Here is a 24,665-nt window from a genome sequence, read left to right as displayed (position 1 = left end):
ATTTTATCACATGTGATTATATGTATAATCGCATGTGATTAAGTACAGGAGCACAACTATTGAATCAAGAAGGCAAAAATGAATCTTGTCCACCTCAAATCATATGTGATTATATACATATAATCACATGTAATTAAATAAAAAAAATAATTATTCAATCGAAACCGCAAAAAATATTGCCTACATAAATCAAAAGACATATAATCACATGTATCCAATCACATATGGTTTATGTGGATAAGATTCGTTATTGCATTCTCGATTCAGTAATTGTTGTTTGTCAACTTTAATCATATGTCACTAAGAACATCTAATCACATGTGATTATATGTATCTAATCACATATGGTTTATATGGACAAAAAAGGATGATGTTTATACAAATCATATGTGATTAAATACATATAGTCACATATGATTATATACACAAGAACAAGAACACAAAGATAAATATTCTCCACATATATCATATGTGATTAAATTCATATAATCACATGTGATTATTTGTATCTAATAACATAAAATTTATATGGAAAATATTTACTTTTGCGTTCTCGATTTAGTTGTTGCTCGTGTGTATTTAATTACATTAGATTATATGTATCTAATCAGATATGCTTGATATGTACAATATTCGTTTTCACATTCTCGTTCAATAGTTGTTCTTGTACATTTAGTAACATATGATTAAAGTTGACAAAAAACAATTATTGAATCGAGAACACGATAATGACATTTGTGATTAAATATATCTAATCATATTTGATTAAATATATCTAATCACATGTGATTATATGCATGTAATCACGTAAGATTTATATGGACAAAAAGGAATAATTTCCAAATAATCATATGTGATTAGATACACATAATAACATGTGCTTATATACATAAAATCATGGGTGGTGGTGATGGTGTCTAGTGATGTCTAGTGGTGGTAGGTGGTATGTGGTGGGGGTGGGGGTGACATGTGGGGTGGTAGGTGGTAGTAAGGATGGTGATTATAGTGGGTGACAGGTGGCGGTGGCGGGTGGTGGTGATGGGTGGTGGAGATGGGTGATGGTGATATGTGGTGGTGGTTGGTAGTTGGTAGTGAGGGTGGTGTAGAGTAGTTTCGGTGGGTGATGGGTGGGGTTGTGGTGGTCAGTGATTTTAGTGAGTGATGATGATGGGTGGTGGTGGTCGGTTGTAATGAGTGGTGGTAGTGGGTAGTGGGTGGTGGGTGTTGGTCATAATGGTGGGTGGTGGGTCGGTGGTAGTGATGAGTAGTGGAGGTCGGTAAGTGGTGGTTGTAGTGGGTGGTGGTGGTGAGCGGTGGTGATGGGTAGTGGTGGATGGTGGTGATGGGTGGTGGGTGGTGATGATGGGTGGTGGATGCGGGTGGTTGTAATGGGTGGTGGTGGTGATGGGTGGTGGGTGGTGGTTTGGTGGTAGTGGAAGGTGGTGGTCATAGTGGTAGGTGGGTAGTAGTAATGGGTGTTGGAGGTGGATGGTGGTGGTGATGGTGATGGGTAGGGTTGGTGGTGGCGGGTGATGGTGGTCGTGGTTGTCAGTGGCGGGTGGTGGTGATGATGTTGGGTGGTGGTTTTCGTTGGTGGTGGGTGAGGGTGGTGGTGATGGGTGGTGGAGGTGGGTAGCGGTGACGAGTGGGGGTGGTGGTGGATGGTATTGTTTTGCGGTGAGTGGTGTTGGTTAGTGGGTTTTTTAATTTTTTTACTCATTTTTTATTTATATTAATAATATTTGATAATTTTAATTTAAAAAATTGTGTGGTCCAAGTTCTCACAATAAGAAATGTTCTCGATTAAACGCTCATATATATATATATATATATATATATATATATATATATATATATATATATATATATATATATATATATATATATATATATATATATATATATATATATATATATATATATATATATAAACATTATAGCTCTTAGTTCTTTGATAATACTTTTTATGACATATCATTTTAGTTTTACAGCCAAATATATAAAATTTAATAAAAATAGAATTATTCCTTGTCAAATTCAATTTCCTTTTTTTTTTTTTAATTATAGATTTCTCTAAAACAAATATACGGTTTATAAAACATATTCACAACTTAATAAATATTTTAATTAACTTATTCATCGTTTAATTTTTTCATGTATACATTTATTCATATATTAACAAAATATTTATACAAAATATACAACTGAATATATACCATTTTTTACTTTAATACATAATAAGCATAACATAATACAATCCATTATACACTAATTCACATAATCAAAGAAGTCAAATCCAAACTCTACAACCATCACCACCAACTACTATTACATGCCACCACAACCACATGTGACACTGTCACAACCAACATAAAACAACTCTTTGTTTTTCTAAGATAACTTTTATGAACAAAAACATGCATGTAAACTTTTGGTCAAAAATAACAATTATAAACATTTTAAAGTTGTCACAATAACATATGACGAAAAATGTCATTCATCAACATCCAATTGCCAAAAGGTCAAAGCTTCAATTGATGTATTAAGGTAAGTTTATCAATTATCCATTTGTTATAGAGACCCTGTTGAACATGAGCCTTGGATCGCAATCAATCACATTTGTAATTCAATTTTGGGTAACACGCGTTAGATGTCTAACTCTCAACACATAAAAGGAACAAATTCTATGTTGACTACATAAGCCTCTTACATAGTTCACACCATACCCGAATATGACTTTTATAACTGCCTGTTCAAGGAACAACATTTGGTCATATCAAAGCACAACACTCCCTACACTTAAGTCCCATTATGTATCTCAGGTGTTAAGGAAACAAAGATAGTACCTTTTAATCAAGATCACTCATAACTGCGATCTATGAGATGATCTTGATGCAGGTACGTTCAATACTAGTTCTCTAACATGTGCCTATGAAACTTGGTTGCAACCACTTTCTTACTTTCATCTGGTGAGAGTCAACCAATCCATTTCATATTAGTCTTACTTCATAATTGCTCCCACACTCATGACCGAATATGAACTTTTAGAATAATAAGATTATTCATGGATTAAACATGTAAATATAGAACACAACAAGTATTAATGTAATGATCATATCCCAGTATATCAAAACATTATTTAATAGTTGTTGTTACAATGTTCCAATATCCAAATACTAAATTTAAATCAAAATCTCATTACTAGAATAATACAAATCTTATGGCTGAAGTGTGACCACTCATATTTAGATTAAAAGGAAAGACTTTGTTATTGGGTTTAACTAATTTTTAATTTGTGTGAATTCTGCGAATACAATCATCTCCATATTTGACATTACTCTAAGTATACTTAAATATTTTGGAGAATATAATTGGTGCTCTTATGTGACATAGATTTTCTTAGCTTGATTAAGTACACTCTATTACTCACAAAATATTTCTAGGTTATCCCTGAATGGAAGGATTAAACCTAGTTTTTCAATGGTCTAGTTCATCTAATTATATTTGATTTCAACTTCTTAAAAGTAGTGTATTCTTATTTAGTAGATTGTGCTATCTTGTTTTGCTTGGATTTCATTCCAAGTAAACTTACTCTTCATTCCATAATGAAGTCATAATCCAATTATAATTCATAATTATCTATATTTATTTAAAAATCAAAGTCCTATGTAGCTCTTTACATAAAAAATTTATTCTAAACTACTTATCTATTACACATTCTCTTAGCTCTTCTTAAGTACTCTTAGAATGTTCTCATAGTCATCTAGTGACTTAACCATGTATTTAATTTTGTATATCATGATATGACATAAATGACGGATTTTTTTGCCAAGCAAATAGAATATAAATGTAACGCCCCAATTCTCAGGTATTGTTCTAAATAAGATGTATTGGGTTAAGCTATACTCGACGAGTTGATTGCCCTACTCATTGAGTAGCAGCGGGGTGGGTTCGCGTGTTAAGTGACCTACTCGACGAGTCCATATTGGGACTCGGCGAGTAGGAGCTGGCAGATGAAACCCTAAATCCCGGGGTTTGTACCCCTATTTAAAGGGACCTTAGCCTCCCTTGGACCTCTTTACAGTTCTAAAGAGTCCTTGAGAGCCCTTATTCGTGTGTGTGTGCCTTGTGTATGTGTTGAAGCTTGAAAAGAGGATTTTTGGAAAGAGAGGACTTGGAGGAGAAGGAGACTGGAGCAATTAGAGTGTGGAAATCAACATTCATCTCAGATATCATCTTCCAGAGGTACCTAAGCTGTCATTTTCCTTATAGATCTCCTCTTTTGGTTGAGTTTTAGGGTTTTCTTGGAATATCAAGTTGGTATGATGAGCTATGGGCTAGATCTAAAGTTGTAACTTCAGATCTGGACCCTTTTCGGATTCTAGAAGCATAAAGTTACAGTTTTGGTCGTGATTGAGGTCCCTCTTGGGCATGAAGCCCCATTAAGAGCTTAGATTTGGAATTTGGAACATTTAAAGCCATGCATGCACATAAAGTTTGCAACTTTACGTGATAAGCATGCCCTAGAAGCTTGGATCTGTGATTTGGAGCCGCTGCATGGCTCAAAATAGGTTTGTATGGGAAAAAAGGACTGAATGGACTCGGCGAGTCGCAAGGTTGACTCGGCGAGTCACATGAAGATGGTCGTGAACTTGACGAGTTGGATGAACAAATCGGCGAGTCCGATGATGATTGCCATAGACTCGATGAGCTGAAGAACAACTCAGCGAGTCAGATGAGTTTTCTCTTGGATATGTATGCATGCGTATCCGTCGAGTTGCAAGGAGGGAACTCGACGGGTGGCCTTAAAGTTTGACCAAGAATCGAAGGAACTCGACGAGTCACTCCGATGACTCGGAAAGTTGGAATGTGCTTCAGGGAACTCGGCGAGTAACCGAGGGTACTCAGCGAGTCGAGGTCAACATGGATTGTTGACCTTGACTGAGGAGTTTGACCTTGATCATGGGTTGACTAGTGGGTTATGGAGTACCTTATAAGGATAAGGACTTACGAGTATATTGTGCTATGGGTGGTAGAGCCTATGTCAAGTGATCCAAGAGTTGGAGTTTACCTTCCGAGTCGACATATGCGAGGTGAGTTATCCTCACTATATCGATAGGGTCTACGGAACCAAGGCCGACCCTTTAGTTGTTAATGTTATGGTATGATATATGTGGTTATGATCTGTTAGATCAGAATCAGGGTGGACAGTATACTATGCTCTTATGATCCATAGGGATTGGTAAGTTAGTGACCGGCTAGGTCGGTAGTCTAGTACGGGAGAATTCTATGATTGATGACCAGTGATAAATATGCTTGATATTTGTATATGCTCGTATATGATAGTTTGCGCACATAGCTAGTTGCTTGTTGGTTGGGTTGAGGCGGTCCTGCTCTGTGCTGGAGGCCAACACACCCTATGAGCGGTCCGGGGAGACTGTAGGCCCACGAGGCGGACCAGTCATGCTGAAGGCTCGGGATAGATCCAGATAGACTGTAGGCCCTGTAGGGCGGTCCAGTCGGGCCAATGGCCGAGTATGCATGTTGATTGATTGATTATTACTGATTTGGTATTGTCAATGTGGTGTTGGTATTTTGGGGGTAGCTCACTAAGCCCTCGGGCTTACAGTTTTCAGTTTATTGTTTCAGGTAGTTCAGGAGATCATGGATGATTTTGGGACACTTTGATGGATAATGATTTGAAAACATTTTGTAAACAATGCTATTTGGTTTTCTTATTTGTGATTGAAAAGTTTAAATTTGGTGTAAAATCTATGAATGTTACAAGTTGGTATCAGAACCTTGGTTTGGGTGAATTGGAGGAACACTCGTGTGAATCCAGTCTCAAATCAAGGAGATTTTCGGAAAGTAACTTTTTAAAATGGTTTTCAAAATAAAGGATGGAGGATGCAGAGGGTACGATTAGCCGGAGCCTGTAAGTAAACCCGAAAATACCATGCAGTTAATTGATATTCTTATATGTTAGAACAACATGCTAGTGCTAGGCTAGGGATCTTCAGAAATCGCATGATAGATTTGCCCGATTACATGATGCCTATTAGCCTAGGGTTTCTTTTATGCGAAATTAACATCATAACTGTAGACGTTTAGTGTATGCATCACGGCTGTGCATAATAAAGACCTTATAGCCTGAGAATGTTGATTTGGCCTTCGGTTAGGATTGGATATTCGAAAGTCTATTGGGTCCAGCGTTATGTGCAGCTAGTGTGCACTGGCGCTACAGGGGATGTTGGAAGTTTCATGGATGTGTGTGTCGTGATAAGGGGTAATACTAGATGCGAGATAGTTGGTATTCCCCTAGAAGTGAGGGTTGAGTGCATTTTTATGTTGATGATATTGTTAGGGCGTTGTGGTGATACTTGACACAAATATGGGTAGGTGTGGAAGGTAGTATGGGCCCGTACTACTAAAAGCACATGACCCATACGCGTAGCAAGGAAATCACAACCCCTAGGGTTTGTGGGTTTTGGTCTCTCGACATTATGTTATTTATCTGATGACTTGTGTATATATTCAGTATGGTGGTGACGAGACGTGTTGCTTCTGGGTCCGGATATGGATCAGGATCAGGATTGAGGTCGGGAGACGGAGGGTTGGAGGTGCCGGTAGCACTTGAGCCCGTGGTACAGATAGGGACCGAGGAGTTGGATGCCAGGATCTAGGAGATCATGCACGAAGAGATTACTGCTGCGTTCCAAGCGTAGTTGCCAGAGTTGTTTGGGTCGATTAAGACTGCGATGGTTGAGTACTTTGATGAGTGATATGCAGCTCTAACAGAGACAGTTGCCGCTGCAGCCACTTCGGTTGTAGCTGTGGCATGTGTTGGAGGAGGAGCCGGCATGGCTTTCCATTACCGGGACTTCGATACTACGAAGCCACCAACATTTGATGGTATACAGGATGCGATCAGGGCTATACGGTGGTTATCTGACGTGGAGGGTTGTTTCTTCATGTGCTCATGTCCTGCTGACCAGAAGGTCAGGTGTGCTCTGAACCTGCTTAGGCTCGGGGCAAAGGACTAGTGGAGATTGGCGACAGGTTCATATTCTGATGATCAGCGGGCTGCTATTACTTGGGAGCAGTTCCGGGATATGTTTCGCACTTGCAACGTTCTGAGCGTGGAACGGGAGCGGCTTGCTCAGGAGTTTTTGACAATGAGACGGGATGGGGAGTCTGTGATGGAGACCCGGATGTTCACTGAGAGGGCTATGTTTTGCCCGGAGTTTGCGTCAGAGCAGTCCCAGATAGCTCATTATATGAGTATGCTCAAGACGGATATACGATAGTTTATGGCTACACAACGTTGTGATACCCTCCCGGACCGTCAGGAAGCCGCGAGGTGGCGTGAGTTGGAGATAGAGCTGCAGCTGAAGGAGCAGCGTCAGGCACCAACACAGTCTCAGCCGATGCCTAAGCGGTCTAAGACCGCTGATACACGGTCTGGGGGCCATCAGAGCCGCACTTGTGGAAAGTGTGGCAAGGCTTATTCGTGGGTTTGTTGAGCAGGAGGTGGGTGCCACAAATGTGGCAAGGAGGGGCACTATGTCAGGAACTGCCGTCAGTCCTCCCCTCCAGCAGATATGATGATTTGTTACTAGTGTCATCAGGTCGGTCATATGAAGACCAACTGTCCGCAGCTCGCTGCCAAGCCGGTGCAGGGTCTCGTGCCAGCTACTATGAGGATTGCAGATGGGAGGCCAGTCAAGGTGGAGCCTCCGAAGGCTCAGGATCGCACCTTCCAGCTCACGGCCGAGGAGGCCAAGTCAGCACCGGATGTGGTTGCTGGTATGTTTCTATTCTCTGTCTCAGTTATTGTATTTGTGTTATGCTTATTGATTGTACCTGTGATTAGGTACATTTTTAGTGAATTCTTTGCCCGCTTTGGTATTATTTGACTCAGGGGCGAGTCGATCGTTTGTATCTCAGACCTTCTCTAGAGGGTTCAGTGTGCCGATGGATGATCTTGAGTGCCTGTTACGAGTTTCGATCGCCAACGAGCACATGGTTTCTGCTTCTTCGGTCTACCGGGGATGCGAGTTGGAGATTTTCGAGGTGTCCTTCCTGGTAGATTTGATTCCTATCCCCATGGGGGATGTATGCGTGATTGTAGGGATGGATTGGCTTAGCCGTTTTGGCACCATGATCGACTGTGAAGGACATCGGGTGGTGGTTTGAACCCCAAGTGGGGGAGAACTTGTAGTATATGGTGAGGGAACCAGGTTCGGAGTAGGGTTTTGTTCGGCAGCCAGGGCTCAGCAGTATATTTAGCATGGGTGTGCCGGTTATTTGGCGTATGTGGTAGATACGCGGCTTAGAGAGCAGCTCTCAGTTTCTGAGGTCCTGGTGGTGTGGGAGTTTGCTGATGTGTTTCCGGAGGAGTTACCCGGAGTGCCTCCGGAGAGGCAGGTTGAGTTCAGGATTGACCTAGTGCCAGGTGCGGCCCCTATCGCCAAGGCGCCGTACCGATTGGCACCGCCTGGGATGCAGGAGCTATCATCTCAGTTGCAGGAGCTGCTGGGTAAGCAGTTTATTCGTCTGAGTATTTCACCCTGGGGAGCACCGATCCTTTTCGTCAGGAAAAAGGACGGTTCGCACAGGATGTGCATTGACTATAGGGAGTTGAACAAATTAATAGTGAAGAACCGTTATCTGCTCCCGAGGATAGACAATCTTTTCGATCAGCTACAGGTTGCATCTTGGTTTTCCAAGATTGACTTGAGATCAGGATATCACCAGGTGAGGGTGAGAGAGGAAGACGTAGAGAAAACCGAGTTTCGGACTCGTTATGGTCCTTACAATTTTCGAAAAAACATGCACAAAAGAAGACAAAAATATTCTCATGACTAGTTTATATACACATGAATGTTATCTTTATAAAAATCAATCATTTTTATAGAGAATTCCAAACATATATATATATATATATATATATATATATATATATATATATATATATATATATATATAACTAGTCATATATAAATATCTTATTTTAATAAAACTATATTTTATATAAATTGTAACTAGCTTATTGAGATATAAATATGAAATATATAAATATTTATTTTATATAAACCTACATTTCATATAAATTGAACTAGTTTATTAAGATATAAATATAATTTATAAATAATCATATTTTATGATATATTTCATAAGTTGTTATTTTCTACAATAAATATGATTTCCACAAATAATAAATTCTCAATTAGTAAAATATAATTTCTAAGAAATAATAATTTTCCAATTAAATATAAGTGTTGATATATTTATTAACAATCAAATTACACGAATAAATAATCAATTGATGGTAACTTGCTATATTGTGTGACCCTATAGGATCATATATGTTGGGTTTTATGCACTCTAAAACTCCTATGGTGCACATATAACCCTAATAGCTTTGGATCTAAGTTTTCTCTAGTTATACATGCAACAAAAATTTCGAAAGCTAGAAGCCTACAACTAGCATACAATATCGGTAATTGAAACATAAAAGTAAGTTAGAAGAATACCTCTTAATTGTAGCTTGTATGAATTGGTCTTTCAAGAGCCTAGCACCTTAAGTTTGATGCCTCAAATGTATTATAACAAACCAAGAACAAGAGGAGGAACTTGAGAGAGAGGTTTGGAGACACAAAAATCATCTAGAGCTTCTTTATAATCACTAGTGCACGATTGTTGGCTTAGGGGTTACATTTATATAGTGTAGAATCCAAGAGTTAAACCCTAATCCACTTCCTTGGGCCTTAATCGAATAATCCATATGATAATCCCTTTTGACTAACTCTTCATGGAGTCTCACATGAAATTAGTCCATTACTAATCAATATGGATCATTAGCCCAAACTATATATATATCACTGATTTACACAACCAGACACCGTTAATTTAATTAGTCGCTTTTGATCACTAAATTAATTCCAAATTAATTCTCAATCAATACTAATCAAATAATATGATCTCTCAATTAATATATTATACTTATAATATATTAATAAATCTCAATAACCTCTTTCTCAAATATCCATCCTATCAAATTGTTCCAGAGTGTTACAACCCAAATGGCCCTTGCTTGTATCGGGTCAATTACATACCAATTATAGTTATCGGCTTAAACACCTAATCCAATAGTCTCCCACTTGGATAAGTCTAATAACTATAATTGCAAGTACAACTCCAAAACTCTATTAGCAATCGTAGCTCTAAAAAAAAAAGACCGTTGACAAACTCTAATCTAATTAGTAACGCGTCCATAAGATAAGGGATCATATATTCCTCCATTTTAGATATTGTATGAACTGAGACATGGATTATAATCATTCTATTTGTTCATGTGCTATTTCCTGATTTTCGATTTATGGCGACTGACTAAATGAACAAATCAAATTAGTCCAGGCTTGGCCAAGAGCTTAGGGTTGTCATCACTAAATCATCGAGGGGCCCACATATATCGCCTTTATCCCACATTGGGTAAAAGGAATGGATAAACTTCGACTCATGTGCTTGCTCTATTTAATCATCAAATCACACACAATGATATGTTTTATAACACTGAGTTACTGGTGCGATTACATACCATCAATGTGCAACCGACTTGTAAACTGCAAGTCATATCTCTCCGTTCAAGAATATAAGATATTATCATGGGTTTAGTCCAATACTCAAATCTTATTACAGCAGTACTCATGAATACTACAACAAACTTGTGCTATGTCTAAACACCTTTAGACAATCTACAGACCCATTCATGACAGTCTAGCTTCAATACCTACTTCTAAAGTATAATCAACTGTGGATTGTTTGAATAATTTTATTATTCGGGAAGTCAAAACATGCAAAGTGAAACACAAGAATAATCGAATCCAATATGGCCTCAAAACTCTTGAATATAAATAAAACACCTTTTATTTAATCACCATATTGATTACACATTATTCTTTGTATAATGTTTCGATTTATCAACTTTATACTTGAATTAAAACAATAGTTATCCCGTGCTCCAAGCATGCACACTATGTTTACCTATGGTCCTTTCTTTGTGAAATAGATCAATCGAATAAATCTTCAGTGAAACTCATTTCACAACTCCAAATCTTTATCACAAGTGTAAGAATGCCAAATTCTTGCCATTATTAGAATGTATCAGATTCTAAACTATTATGCAATGATTCCTTTTGTAATGTCGAGGTACCGAAGTCACAGAGACTTTGCCAATGATATTACAAGGTATTCCTTTGGAGATTGTTACATGAACAATTCCATGGGAGTGAAGTCTCAATTTCAAAGTACATTACTTTGAACATCCTTCTTGCATAAAAGTTTCTAGCCTACACATAGATTTTTTATAATATCCAACTCCTATTACGGAAACATTTCCATATGACAACTCATTATTAATAGAACCATGTCTATTCATAATAATGTCAATATGGTCCATTCATTACTATACTTCCAATTGCCCATAAGCGACCAATCCTTGGCGAACCTTAGATTGTCCTTGACAGTCGTTTAACTACTTTAGTCATATCCGGTTTTAATCCTTTTTCCCTCTTAATGCCCTAGGCTTTTGGAAAAACAAAACACAAAAATATTATAGCATATGCAATCGATCCTATCCCCGAAGTATATGGGATATAATTAATAATGTCTTACATAAAGACGTGACTCTTTTGCTATAATATTTCCATATATAGAATTTCCTTATGTTGAACCATTCCAACATAACATTCATATATGTCCTTGACTAAATTCGATTAAAATCTCACTCTAAGCTTTTAGATTTGCAATGAAGTATGAGTTCCTCTCCCTTAATTATAGCAAAACAACTTTTAAAACTCTGCAACTTTGTGAATTGAAACTTGTGTTTTCTATAATTAACATTGCTAACTCGCAACACTTAATGTAATAACTGTGCTCCCACTATCATTATAATTACATTCTTATTATCATAACACTTATGCTCCCACTAGCTTTGACATGTACCCAGAAATAAGTTGGACTTCTAGAAATCAATACTTGTTGACTTTCTCACCTAAGTTCAGATTTCTGATACGATATGCTTCGATAAGCCTTTATCTAAGCTCATACACCTTTTATTAGAAAGATCATATGTGTGTCTAAACTATTCAGAACTTACAGATATAAGTTCCGAATGTTCGAACTATTTGCCATTTCTCACAATTCGAACTATGAAGAGAGATGTCGTAATCTTAATCGAATTTGAGAATGCAATTAACACAACTGCTATCTCCTCAAAATCTTTTTAGTGAAAGTGTTTCCTCACAATAATTTTTATGAATTGGAGAGAAAGCTTATGACACTTAGAATTTATGGTGTATGTGTTCCTATCCATGTGAATTTGTTATTTCTAACCATTACCATAGGACAAGGTCTATGACAAATTCAAACTCATATGGACTGAACTTGTTCAACCTTAATTTCTTGCCACTTGGCAGCACAAGTTCCTACCATGTCTTCCAAGTTGTTGAGTAGCCCACGCTTATGGGTTAATGCCTTATGCAATCAATTGAGAACTCATAAAACTCACATGCATAGTCAACTTTAACTGGAATGGGCATAGAAACAAGAATATATCAACACGATAGGTTATAAACCTTAAGTCGTGTGCTAGTGATAAACAATAGGTTTTATTCTTGAAACTTTTCAAGATCTTTAAGACTCCCATTGGCCTCTTGAAATATAAGATTCTCTTGTCAAGAACCATTCCTTGACAAATAAATATTCATGAGTTAGTGTGGATTCTTATCAAGAATAGCACTTGATACAATTAGTCTTAGTTGGTATTTGTTTTGTAAGTCCCAAATTTTGCTTGATGTATCAACCAGATCCACTTGATGGTGCAGAATCCCAATCAATTGGATGATGCAAGATCAAATATGGAAGAAGGAGAAGAAGAAAAAGATTATGAATCTATGATGTATTGATGAATATTCAATGATGCTCCATACATATGAGATTCACACACACACACTCTTCTTCTCTCTTGTTTCTCTCTCTAGAACACCTTGATTTACACACACTTAGCATCTTTTCACTTGTGCCCTCCCCTAAATCTCCTTTCTCACACTATATGTATATGGACCTAAGGCCAAACCCAAAATACAAGGCCTTGACCAAAAATCCATTAGTTGACAGAAAACACATTGTTAGGATTATGATGTTGCGTCTTGGGCTCGGTCCTTTTAGCCCAGTTTTGTAGCCGGTTTGGGCCTGTCCAACCGTGCATTATTTTATTCTAGGGTTTTAGTATTTAAGGTGCATGCATGCATACTTAGTAAGTAACGCTTTAATTATTTTCTTATCATAGTATTGTAAACCCTAGCTCGCCTCTACAGTGGAAGTTCTTTATCGAGCTCTATTGAGGCGTGACTACGTTTGAATCATAAGCTTCATATTGATTCTATATTGTGTTATTTGTCGTGTTTTGATTGAATAGTTTGTTCTTTATTAATATACCTGTGAAAGATCTAAACGATCTAGAGATTAATTCTCATCAATTGGTATCAGAGCAGGAGGCCGTGTCTATGGACGATTCACAATCCAATCCAATCAGCATCTCCAATAGTATTGGATCAACAACAAGGATTCCAATCTTATACACTTAGGATTATGAAGTTTGGACGCACCACTTCGAAGATTATTTAATCAGCTCAGAGGATAATGGGTACTTGATATGGGAAGCAATCACAGTTGGTCCGTTTTCTCACTCAAACACTTCAAAGATTGTCAAAACTCAAAAGGAGTACAATCAGCTCGTGAATGATGTGAAAGACATTCCTCAAGACGAGAAAGAAAAGTTTCAGTGCAACATTAAAGCCTTAAGAATGATTAGGTTTGCTTTACAATCGGATACATTTCGATTGGTGAGTTGATGTGCTACAACAAAAGAAATATGGGATAGGTTAAAGGAATTGTACTCTACTAATGAAGATCTGGAACATTCGATTCAAACCTTGCTGCTTTCTAAATTTGGTGATTTCAAATAGAATCCCGAAGAGAAACTCATTCAGGCCTTTGATCAGTTTAATCATCTTCTCAGTAAGATGATAAAGCACGGGATCAAAAGGAAGGTTATTGAGCAGAAGGTTACCTTCATGAACGGTCTTAGACCCGAATGGATGGCAGTTGTGTCCACAGTGAAGACACACGAACAGTTCAAATCATACTCTCTGGCAAAACTGGTGGGAATTCTGAAGTCACATGAAAGTACAGTATCAAAGGAAACGAATGTAGTTTCCAGCTTGGGTTCGTTAGCTCTTATCTCCAAAGGAAAGAGTGTTGTTGAAGAAGAAGAAGAATTAGATCTAGATGACAATGATCTAAGCGGTGAAGAGTATGCCTTGATGGTTTCCAATCCAAGAAAGTTCATCAAAAGGAAGTTCCCCGCCAACAAGAACTGAAACTGGCAGGGAAGTTATAGTTCTAAAAAGGTGAAGGAGGAACCAAAGATGGGTTTAAGGTCTGAAGAATATAAGAAGGAAACAAAGATTGGTGGTGACTCAGGTTTTGACTGTCATTATTGTGGAGGCAAGAACCACTTTGTCAAAGACTACATGTTGAAGAAGAAATCTGAAAAAGCTGATGAAGACGATGAGGAAGCGAACCTCCTGAGACGATTGGAGGAGATCAAGAAAAATAAATCAGCAGCTAACAATAACACCATGAATGCTTTGATTGTACATGATACAGGTGATAATGATGAATTTGGTGGAGTGCAGGTGTGGTCCACAGATTCAGCGGACGAAGAAGTGAGAAAGCCGACTCATGGCAAGGCTCTGCTGGTGAAAGAAGAAAATGTTGAGGGAAGATGTTTAATGGTGACGGAAGGTGTATCACAGATGCGAGGATACACAAGAGATGGTGGGCTGGATGACGAGAAGGAGCGAGAGGATAGGTGTTTCGCTGCGAAACCTATCAGTACACAGATCAACGAATGTGATGAGTTGATCAAGAAGGTACAAAATATTCTCACTTCTCTAAAAATTCCTACTACTAACTATGAAAAGGAACTGAATAGCTTAAAATCTAAATTCTCTAGTTTAAGTAGTAGTGTTACCCAAAATCGTGTCACAAACTCTAACCTGACTGATCAAATTAGCAGGATATCATCGAAGAGTGAGGAGAGGAGAATCTGGATTGAGCAGAAGGAGAAGGAGTTAATTAGGTCTAAGGATGAGTCAATCTATTTACAACGAGACAATCTTAAGCTTTTAAAACAACGAAATGTTTTTTGTTTGATTGCAAAAAGATTATATTTTAATATCACTCAGTTACATCTGAATTGTGAAATAGGAAAGAAGATACATTGCATGATTTTACCCTTCCTTGAGTTAAAGGAGGATGAAGTTGATGCCGAAGCTTACAACTGTGAAAATGTTGTATCTTCTGACGAAATATCCCATGCATACAAAATTGGTCTTGACAAAATAGAGTCCTACATAAAGTCAAAAGACCATAAGGATATGCTCAAAAATCTGTTGGATGAAAACGACAGACTAAAACTGGGAACCGAAACTGTACAGAAATTTGATTCATTAAATGCCAAGTTAAGTTCAGAAAATAAAATTGATGTTGAAAATGCATCTGAACTTAATGAGGATGATGACATGAGTGAAATCTCTGTAGAGGACGTGGTGGACTGTTCTGAATTTGTAAAGAGCGAACCCGAAACTAGTAAAAATCTTATTTCTAAAAACTCCGTTGAGTCGCTCGCTCATCGACAGACAAGACCAAAATCCTCAAGGCAAAAGTTGTTGTATATCAAAAGGTTCAAACCACTCCAAATCAAGTTTACACAGTTCAAGGAATCACACCACAACAAACAGCCGAACTGACAGCATTGGTAGAAGAAGATGCTAATAGATGTGATGAATTTTTCTGGTCAGCACCTATAGATAACGCTGATGAAACAAAAGGTCTATCTCAGAAAACCTCATGGAGAGTGAAGGGTAGGTATGTGGCAGAACCACTTAATGAACCTACAAGATATGATGTACCAAGCACAAGCAGCACCAAAACATCTTCGGGCGAACCAGTGACAGCGTCCAGTGAGACGTGTTCGTCAAAGAGCGAAAGCCATGCTCTAGTACCGAAGAAAAAGGCCATTATTCATAAAAATCCAAAACAGGTGGCAGAACGAAAACACCAACGTAACCTGAGATACAAGAAGAATCTCTCAGAAAGAAAACAGTTTTGGCGATCCCAGAATCCTCATTACGTAAGGTATGAAAAGTCAAATAAGTCACGAGAAGAACCAAGAGCCAACCGAAAGGAATGTTTCGGTCCTCAGCATGTAAGCAACCGAAAGGAAGGTTTCGGCCCTCAACATAATAGCAGCAGAAAGGATGGGTTCAGTCCCAGATTCAATCATAAGAACCGAAGGGAAGAATGTTTTCATTCTCAACCAAGGAAGAGCAATAATTGACGATCTAATATTGCTTCTAAACCTTATTTTGCTCATTCTTATTCTAATTCTTATTCTTCTAAAGAATCAAAGGGGAAAGGAAAGCTCTTTCCAGAAGACGATAGATGCCCGAAAGAGACCCAAAAGTATGAAGACATCAAAACTACAAATCCTACGTCTAAATCAAATGAGTCTAAGTCAAACAAAATCAAAGTGTTTACAATAAAAAGAAAAGATAAAACAACTCTAATAAAAAGAACATATCTGGTTGATGTTTCTTTCACTATTCCCTGTCCTGTAAAAGGCTCACAAGGACCCAAGAAACTTTGGGTTCCTAAATCTGCTTGATATTTTGCAGGTTATACGTGACGAGCAGTTTGACGAATAATGGTACATTGATAGTGGCTGCTCGCATCACATTACAGGAAGAAGAGTATAACTGAGGGAGTTTTGGTCTCTTATGGATGGTGGAACGGTGAAATATGGAAATAATTCGTTTGGAACTATCAAAGGCTATGGAATGATTACAAATGGCGATTTCTCAATCAGAAAGGTAGCATACGTTGAAGGGTTGCAGCACAACCTCATCAGTGTCTCAGAGCTAGTAGTTGGGACCGGATTGAAGGTCTCCTTTGATGATGAAGGCTCAGAGATTGTCGAAAAGAAGACAAATAATATACTACTGAAGTCGAAGCGAAAGGGGGAAATGTACCCTTTAAATTTCAATCCAATTCGAGGGAAACCAGCTGTTTGCTTGCTAACGAAGGCACACTCAAATGAAAGCTAGTTATGGCATCGAAGGCTCTCTCATCTTAATTTCAAAGATATCAAAAAGCTAGTACTTGGAGATCACGTTCGAGGTCTTCCAGTTCTCAAATTTGACAAAGAAAATTCTATGTGCAACTTGTGAAATGGCAAAGCAAAGTCGACAAAGTCATCCTTCTGTTATCAACACAAAGGTGATAGAACCATTAGAGTTGCTACATATCAATCTATGTGGTCCTTCCTCTATTGAAAGCATTGGTGGAAACAAGTACATTCTTGTCATCGTAGACGACTTCTCTCGCTTCACATGGGTATTTTTATTGAATCAAAAATCAGAGGCAACTCCCAAGCTCAAACTCTTCATAAAGCAAGTAGAGGTACAACTACGAAAAGTGGTTCATAACCTGAGAAGCGACAATGGCTTGGAATTTAAGAACAAGGATTTCAAAGATTTTCTAGCTGAGAAGTGAACGACTCACAATTTCGCTGCTCCATATACTCCACAACAGAATGGAATCGTCGAAAGGCGAAATCGCTCTCTATGCGAAGCGGCTTGAACTATGTTGAGCTTCGCTTCCTTGCCTTTATATTTCTGGGCTGATGCTATTGCTGCTACTTGTTACACTCAGAATAGATCGCATCTAAACAAGCGATTCTCAATCACTCCTTACATGATCTTGAACAACCGTAAGCCAAATGTGAAGTTCTTTCACGTGTTCGGTTCAAGATGCTTCATTTTCAACTCAAAGGAGAATAGAAATAAGTTTGATACTAAGGCTGATGAAGGGATTTTTCTGGGCTACTCCTTGAACTCTAAGGCGTATAGAGTTCTGAATAAACGCTCAAAAAAGATTGAAGAGACATAGTATGTCACTTTCGATGACAGTTATGTCAAGAAGTTGAAGACAATTGATGGTGCAATGCAGGATATCTTTCCAAAGTCTAGTAAAGTCACTATGCCTATTTCAAATCTTTTCGAGCAGTATATGCTTCTCTTCGATGAACCAGATAAAGCTATTGATTCTGAATCCAAGGCTGAAGATAACAGAGTTGACAGTTTGAAGCAAATTATTGACGATGTTGCACAGAAGATGGCAGCTGAACAACCGAAGGCAACTGAAAGGCCTGACTCAAGAGAACCTTTTGGTGACTGTTCTTCTATCCAGGGGGAGGGTTCGTCTCTACCAAATGATCAGGGTTCATCATTTCACGGGGAGAATTCATTGTCGCAATCATCAAGTTCAACCGAAAGTACAAACTAAGGGGAGCGTTATGATCCAAAAATTGAACTCGTGTTATCATTTGAGGGGGAGAATACAAATGTGAATGATGATGATACACAATCAGAATTGGAAGAAGAAATCAATGCAGAACTGGATCCCTCTTGTGATCCAAATTACCCTCCTCTCATTAAATGGACCAAAGACCATCCTCAAAGTCAAATCATTGGGGAATATTTTGAAAATGTATTAACTCGATCACATCTGAAATCGAAACAAGCTGCACTATTCTCTCAAGTAGAATTTTGCATGTTCAACTCCTTCGTCTCCAAAGTTGAACCGAAGACGGTGAATTCAGCTCTTGAACATTCTGATTGGGTTCAAGCCATTCAAGACGAGCTAAACGAGTTTGAAAGAAACAAAGTATGGCGTCTAATTCCTACTCTAAAGGATGCTTCATTGTCGGTCTCAAATGGATATTCAGAAATAAGATGGACAAGGAAGGGAATATGACTCTCAACAAGGCCCGGTTGGTGGTGAAAGGATACTGTCAAGAGGAAGGTATAGATTATGAAGAGACCTTCGCTCCAGTTGCAAGATTAGATTCGGTTCGAATCTTTCTTGCTTATGCTGGACACCAAAACTTTGAGGTCTATCAAATGGATGTAAAGTGTGCCTTTCTCAATGGAGAACTTGAAGAAACTGTGTACGTTGAGCAACCACCAGGCTTCGTGAAGAGAAGCATCCAGATCACTGCTACATTCGGGACAAAGCACTGTATGGCCTGAAGCAGGCTCCCAGAGCATGGTATGAAACCCTAACTCGATTCTTAAAACTGTCCAAATTTAAACAAGGTTTGGTTAACCCAACCATATTTCTTAAGAGAGAGGATAACCACCTTATGATAGTCCAAATTTATGTTGATGACATCATCTCCGGCTCCACGAATCCCAGCCTAACAGCTGAATTCAGGAAGTTGATGGAAACTAAATTTGAGATGAGCTCAATGGGTCCAATTAACTTTTTCCTTAGCTTAAATATTAGACAAGGACCCGAAGGCATTTTTATCAATCAGGAGGCATATACAAAGACGTTACTTTCCAAGTTTGGGTTGTTAGGCGACTCCAAAGTGAAAGTCCCTATGGCTTTTGGAACTAAGCTTACACCATCATTGGAAAATCCAGCTGCTGACATGACACTTTATCGTCAGATGATTGGTTTACTGATGTATCTCACAGCCAGTAGGCCAGACATCATGTTCTCAGTCTGCTATTGTGCCCGATTCCAAGCTAACCCACGCAAACCTCACATGCTAGCAGTGAAAAACATCTTTCGCTATCTGAAGCGAACTTCCTCTCTTGGTCTATGGTATCCAGCCAACTCAGGTTTCTTTGTCCAAGCATTCTCAGATGCTGACTTAGGGGGTTGTGGATTTGATCGTAAAAGCACTACTGGAGGATGCCAATTTCTTGATGGTAAATTGGTTAGCTGGCAATCAAAGAAACAAACATGTGTCTCTCTCTCTCCACGGATGAAGCTGAAAATATAGTTTTCGCCTCATACACATCTCAGGTTGTTTGGATACAGAGTCAGCTTAGGGACTATGGGCTGAACATGAAGAAAATCCCACTATATTGCGCCTCTGAAAGTGCAATTAGGATTTGTCATAACCCAGTGCAACACTCGAAGACAAAGCACATAACACTACGGTATCACTTCATCAAAGATCATGTGGATGATGGTAATGTAGAAATTCATTTCGTTAGGACCAATGATCAATTAGCATATATATTCACTAAGGCTTTACCTGAAGCAAGTTTCAATAAGATCTTACAAGGCCTAGGAATGATGGAAGCAGAATCAGTACCAAAATCGCCTTCGCTTCATTAAAGGTAAGAAGCAAAATATAGCGAACGCTCAGTCTTTTTCTGGTTCAGTTCACCCGGGAACCGAAATGAACCGAACACTCGGTCTATTTCGGGTTCGGTCCTTCTGAACTCGTTCGCTTCTTTTTCATGAAAAGGAACTTTGGCTGTATTCTTTTATATACTCTTTTTCACACTTATTTTTAGGTTTTTCTTTTCAAAATTTTCTTTATGTACATAAAATCCAAAAATAATTTTCTTTTTGTTTTTATTTTTCTTTCGAATTTTTTCACAAAATAGAAAAATATTTTTCATTTTATTTCAATTTTCTTATTGTTTTTTTTCTTTCACGCTTATTTTTCATTTTATTTCAAAAATACTCTCAATGCTGGAGCTGCAAAAGGTATAAATTCTTTTCATAAGACTAGTTTAGTGTCCCTGGATGCATGCTGTTGCATGTTGACCAAAGCCTCAAATGATTTTGAGTGAAGCCTTAATAATGTGATAGATACAAATCATATTTTCCAAATTAGGCTGTTGCGTTCACTCTAATCGAGAGCTACCTTACTCTACTCATATTGAGTTTAGAGTTTTCTGCTAGGTCATACTTTTATAGCAGAGGTACATTCGCTTCTTAAACCACCTCCATCATTTTTCTCCATTACACTTCATCTCACTCATGTAACCCTTGAGACTATCAGCCCTTACCACTGAGGTTTATGGTTACACAAAAATGTGTGTTTATGATCTTAGTCTCGTGTCACTACGTACTAAGTGAAACCCACAATTCAATACCCTTAATGCATTGACGGTGAACAATTACTATGTTCTAGCTTTCACCAATGAAATCTCTTTTTATTTTGAGAGATCCTTTTGAAAAATGTCTATCACCAAGACTTTTCTTCCCCAAGGATCCAATTATATATATATATATATATATATATATATATATATATATTTGAGATTTCTTAGTTTCAACAAGCTACTAAATACATATCAAACCTACTTGTTCAACGGACCACATTGGTCTCACAAGTACTTCAATCTCTTTTGGTCTTATATCGAGTACTGAAATTTAAATTGAAGAGCAAGCCACCCTTACATGCCTCATATCTAAAAGATGCCTTTTCATTGCTTCTTCAAAAGTCTTTGATCGTATTTTAACGGGAAACCACACAGACACTTTGAAGTCTCTCTTGACTTGAAAGGAAGAGATTCGTGCCCGGGATCTACTGTTTCATGTCTTACTTGACATCACAATATCCCATAAAGTTCGATTTATTTCTGTTTCATTCACACTCTATGCACAAAAATCTTTGATTTTCCAAAAGTCTGGTTCTATTTTATATATGAGCTAATTTTTATAGCTTGGGTTCTAAAAAGCATTATGATGATTTTCAATCGATAGAATAAGAATGACAACGGTTCATGTAAATTATGTGGGTGACGTTTCAGATAAAGCACAATGGATGAGTCAGCTATTATCCAATCGTTTCGTCGATTTGAAAAAGGCACTTTCTATGGAAAGGCGCGTAAAAGTGAAACGTCTTTTCTCTCTCCCGCGTCGTCATCGGGGTTGCCAACTGTCTACTCCCCATCGCATCAAGAAACGTTTCACAAAAGGATGAGATTTTAGCCGGATCTTTCTCTCTCCTACTCTCACGTATAAAAGGGGGTCTCACGATCAACTTTACTCTTTTACCACTCACAAATCTTCTAAAAGAAAAAGGCGATTTATTTAACTGTTCATCATCTTCTACTCAAGCTTCATCAATGGTGGAATCATCTTCTGTTCAAGATACCTCTGTTAAGCCATAACAAAACCTCATCATTGACCTTACACCATTCGTCTAGGAACCCTACATGTTGTACGTGGTAGAATGTCTCAAATACTCTCCACTTATCGATGCTCTTACAAAGGTGGAAGTGGTTCCCATGACTTGCCTCTCTCACATCTATTCAACCGCTTATTATGACAAGGTTGCTGAGAGGATTCACTTTGACATTCACAATGAGAAGACCTCGATTTCCAAGAATCACTTATGTGCCCTTCTTGGTCTTGCTCACGAACCCACTCTGGTAAACCCTGACTCCATCACCACTGGTCAACTGTTCTCGATGTTCTACCAAATGGGGTACACTGAAACCCTAACCACTGTCACGAAATTCAAGAAGTCCTGCCTTCCCCCACAATGGAACGACCTCTTTACTCTCTTATTCAAGGGCCTCTCAGAGCGTAGCGCTGGATCAGATGGAGCAAGCAAGTCATTTATGACTATGCATTATGGGTTATAGAATGGTGTAAATCTGGACTTTGGGGCGGTCATATGGCAACAACTTGTTCAGAGTTTATACTCTTCTTCTCGCCATTCTGAGATTTCGTGTGGCAGGTACTGGTCAATTATCACAAAGTGGGAAATGGATCGTCTTCACGTTCCAATCATGGCAGACTCCCTTCTCTCATCCATCGCAACATTTCACACAACGAAGATTATCATCACAGATCCTTCCAAGTTTTTCTTCATTGGATCGATTCCAGAAGCTATGTATGCCTGTGTGTCTGAGGCAAGTAACGTCATTCAAGAATACAATAAGCTTCCTTTTTCGGCTCCAAAGGAACTCACTCCTGCTATGATTCGCTCTATAGAGGAAGCAGACAAGCCTGCAAAGAGGGGAAAGAAACCAGAAAAACAAAAGGATGTGAGAGTCATTAAACCAGCTAAGGGGAAAACCCCAAAGAAGCGAAAATCAGACAAAACCGCTCCTTCACAGCCTAAGCAGAAGAAGCTCAAAAAGCCAGCTCGGAGACTTATTCTTCAATCCTCCAGTGACTCAGATTCTGATTATGTTCCTCCAGGCAACAAACCTCCTACTCCTACAGAATCAGAGAACGAAAGCTCTGAAGAGGAGGCTTCGACTCGTGGTGATACTCCACCTAGATCACCCACACCTGAGGTACCTATTCGCTCCCCAGTTCCTTCTTCTCTACCTACTTCTATTCCAATTTCCTTACCAACAACCTTCCCAGTTATCACATCCCAACCTACCTCTACCATTCCTATTTCCACTCCTCTCTTTTCTGAAGCAACCAAAACAACCACCACTAGAGTTCAAACCAATGTATCTGATACGGGGGTTCGGTCTTCAGTCCCAGAAACAACCAAACCATTATCTCCCACACCTTCAACCGAAACCAACACTGTCCTTGGTGGAGAAGACATGGAATTTGATTCCTTCTACTACAACCCTTATCGTGTTCAAAGTGATGAAGATGATGATGCTCCTCTTACCAAAAAGCATCTCAAGGAGCTGAATGCCAAACTTGACACTCTCATGGCCTCTTCTTCCTCTCACAATCCCAATTCTGAATCTGCTATTCAGAAAAGGCTTAACTCCTTTGTCAAAGCACATGAGGCTTCCATTTCTCATGCCACAACAGCTATTACCTCTTCAACCAAAGTTTGTACCGACGCGACCGAAAAAGTCGATAAACTAATTCAAGGTGCTAACATTTTTCTTGAGTGCTTATAGGGAGTAGCTAAGTTGAACGCTTCTAAAATGACTAACTCAATAACCAACCTCGAAGAAGCATTTGCCACTGAGAAGCAAAATTTTGTCAATCTTCGCCAAGATATTCAAAAGGACAATGTTGCTCTTCTTTCCTCTCTCAATGAGCATTTCACCAAGCTTCAAGATGATCTAGCCATGGAGAACTCACTCATGGATTAGCTTGCTCGCAAGACCATTCAACTCAAGACCAAAAATCTCCAACTTTCTCAGGCAAACAATGAGGTCAATCAGCTTCGCTCTGAAAGGGCTATCGTCAAAAGTTGTGTCTCTGACATCTACGCTATTCTCTTGAGCGTTTCCAAGGCTCATGACCGTATTCTGACTATTTCCGTTAGACGCCATCTTGCTGACAAATTTCGTCCAACCCTTGGGATGTTGAGTCGCATTGAAGGTGTTTTTGAGGCGATGGTACCTCCAAAACAAGGGGGGGAAGGAATCACATCTACGTCTCAACCTCCTCCCACTTCCCAGACTGAACAACAGAAGACAGAGCACGCTTTAGGTTCGGGTCCTAAGGATAAAGGCAAGGGTCCAATAGTGGATGACAGTGATGAGGAAGAGGAAACAATCGCTGATGCTTTGAAGCGAAAGGAAAGGGAAAGGGAAATCGATCTCAATGCCAAAATTGTAAAAGAAGTTGAAGAAAGAGAAAGGAGATTAAAGGAGGCTCAGGATCTCCTAGAAAGCAAGGAAACCCTTTTTCCCTTCTGGACGTTGGAGAAGCTGCTCAAAGAAGCCATTGACACTCCTAGCACTCATTGGCTTGAGCCAATAGTGTCTTTGGACTGTGAAAACACA

At 38.7% G+C, this 24,665-nt stretch overlaps 1 protein-coding gene across 1 annotated transcript; it reads left to right on the top strand.

Moving 5' to 3' along the window:
* The first annotated feature begins 22,739 nt into the window (after positions 1–22,739).
* On the top strand, positions 22,740–24,026 carry LOC111896076 (gibberellin-regulated protein 14-like). Its single transcript, XM_023892096.1, has 3 exons — positions 22,740–23,552; positions 23,595–23,756; positions 23,829–24,026. The coding sequence occupies exons 1-3, from the start codon at positions 22,740–22,742 to the stop codon at positions 24,024–24,026; spliced, it is 1,173 nt and encodes a 390-aa protein (XP_023747864.1).
* Positions 24,027–24,665: the final 639 nt, after the last annotated feature.

Source organism: Lactuca sativa, chromosome 8 (assembly GCF_002870075.4).
Source record: "Lactuca sativa cultivar Salinas chromosome 8, Lsat_Salinas_v11, whole genome shotgun sequence".
In the NCBI taxonomy this organism is placed as follows: Eukaryota; Viridiplantae; Streptophyta; class Magnoliopsida; order Asterales; family Asteraceae; genus Lactuca; species Lactuca sativa.
Note: the sequence above shows the minus strand (reverse complement) of the source record. Positions and strands in the feature narration are given on the sequence as shown.

Coding starts and splice junctions, on each gene's coding strand:
- LOC111896076 (XM_023892096.1), top strand. CDS start 22,740: ATGGCAGACTCCCTTCTCTCATCCATCGCAACATTTCACACAACGAAG. Junction 23,553..23,594: donor TCTACTACAACCCTTATCGT/GTTCAAAGTGAT, acceptor CTTACCAAAAAG/CATCTCAAGGAGCTGAATGC. Junction 23,757..23,828: donor CTATTACCTCTTCAACCAAA/GTTTGTACCGAC, acceptor GAGTGCTTATAG/GGAGTAGCTAAGTTGAACGC.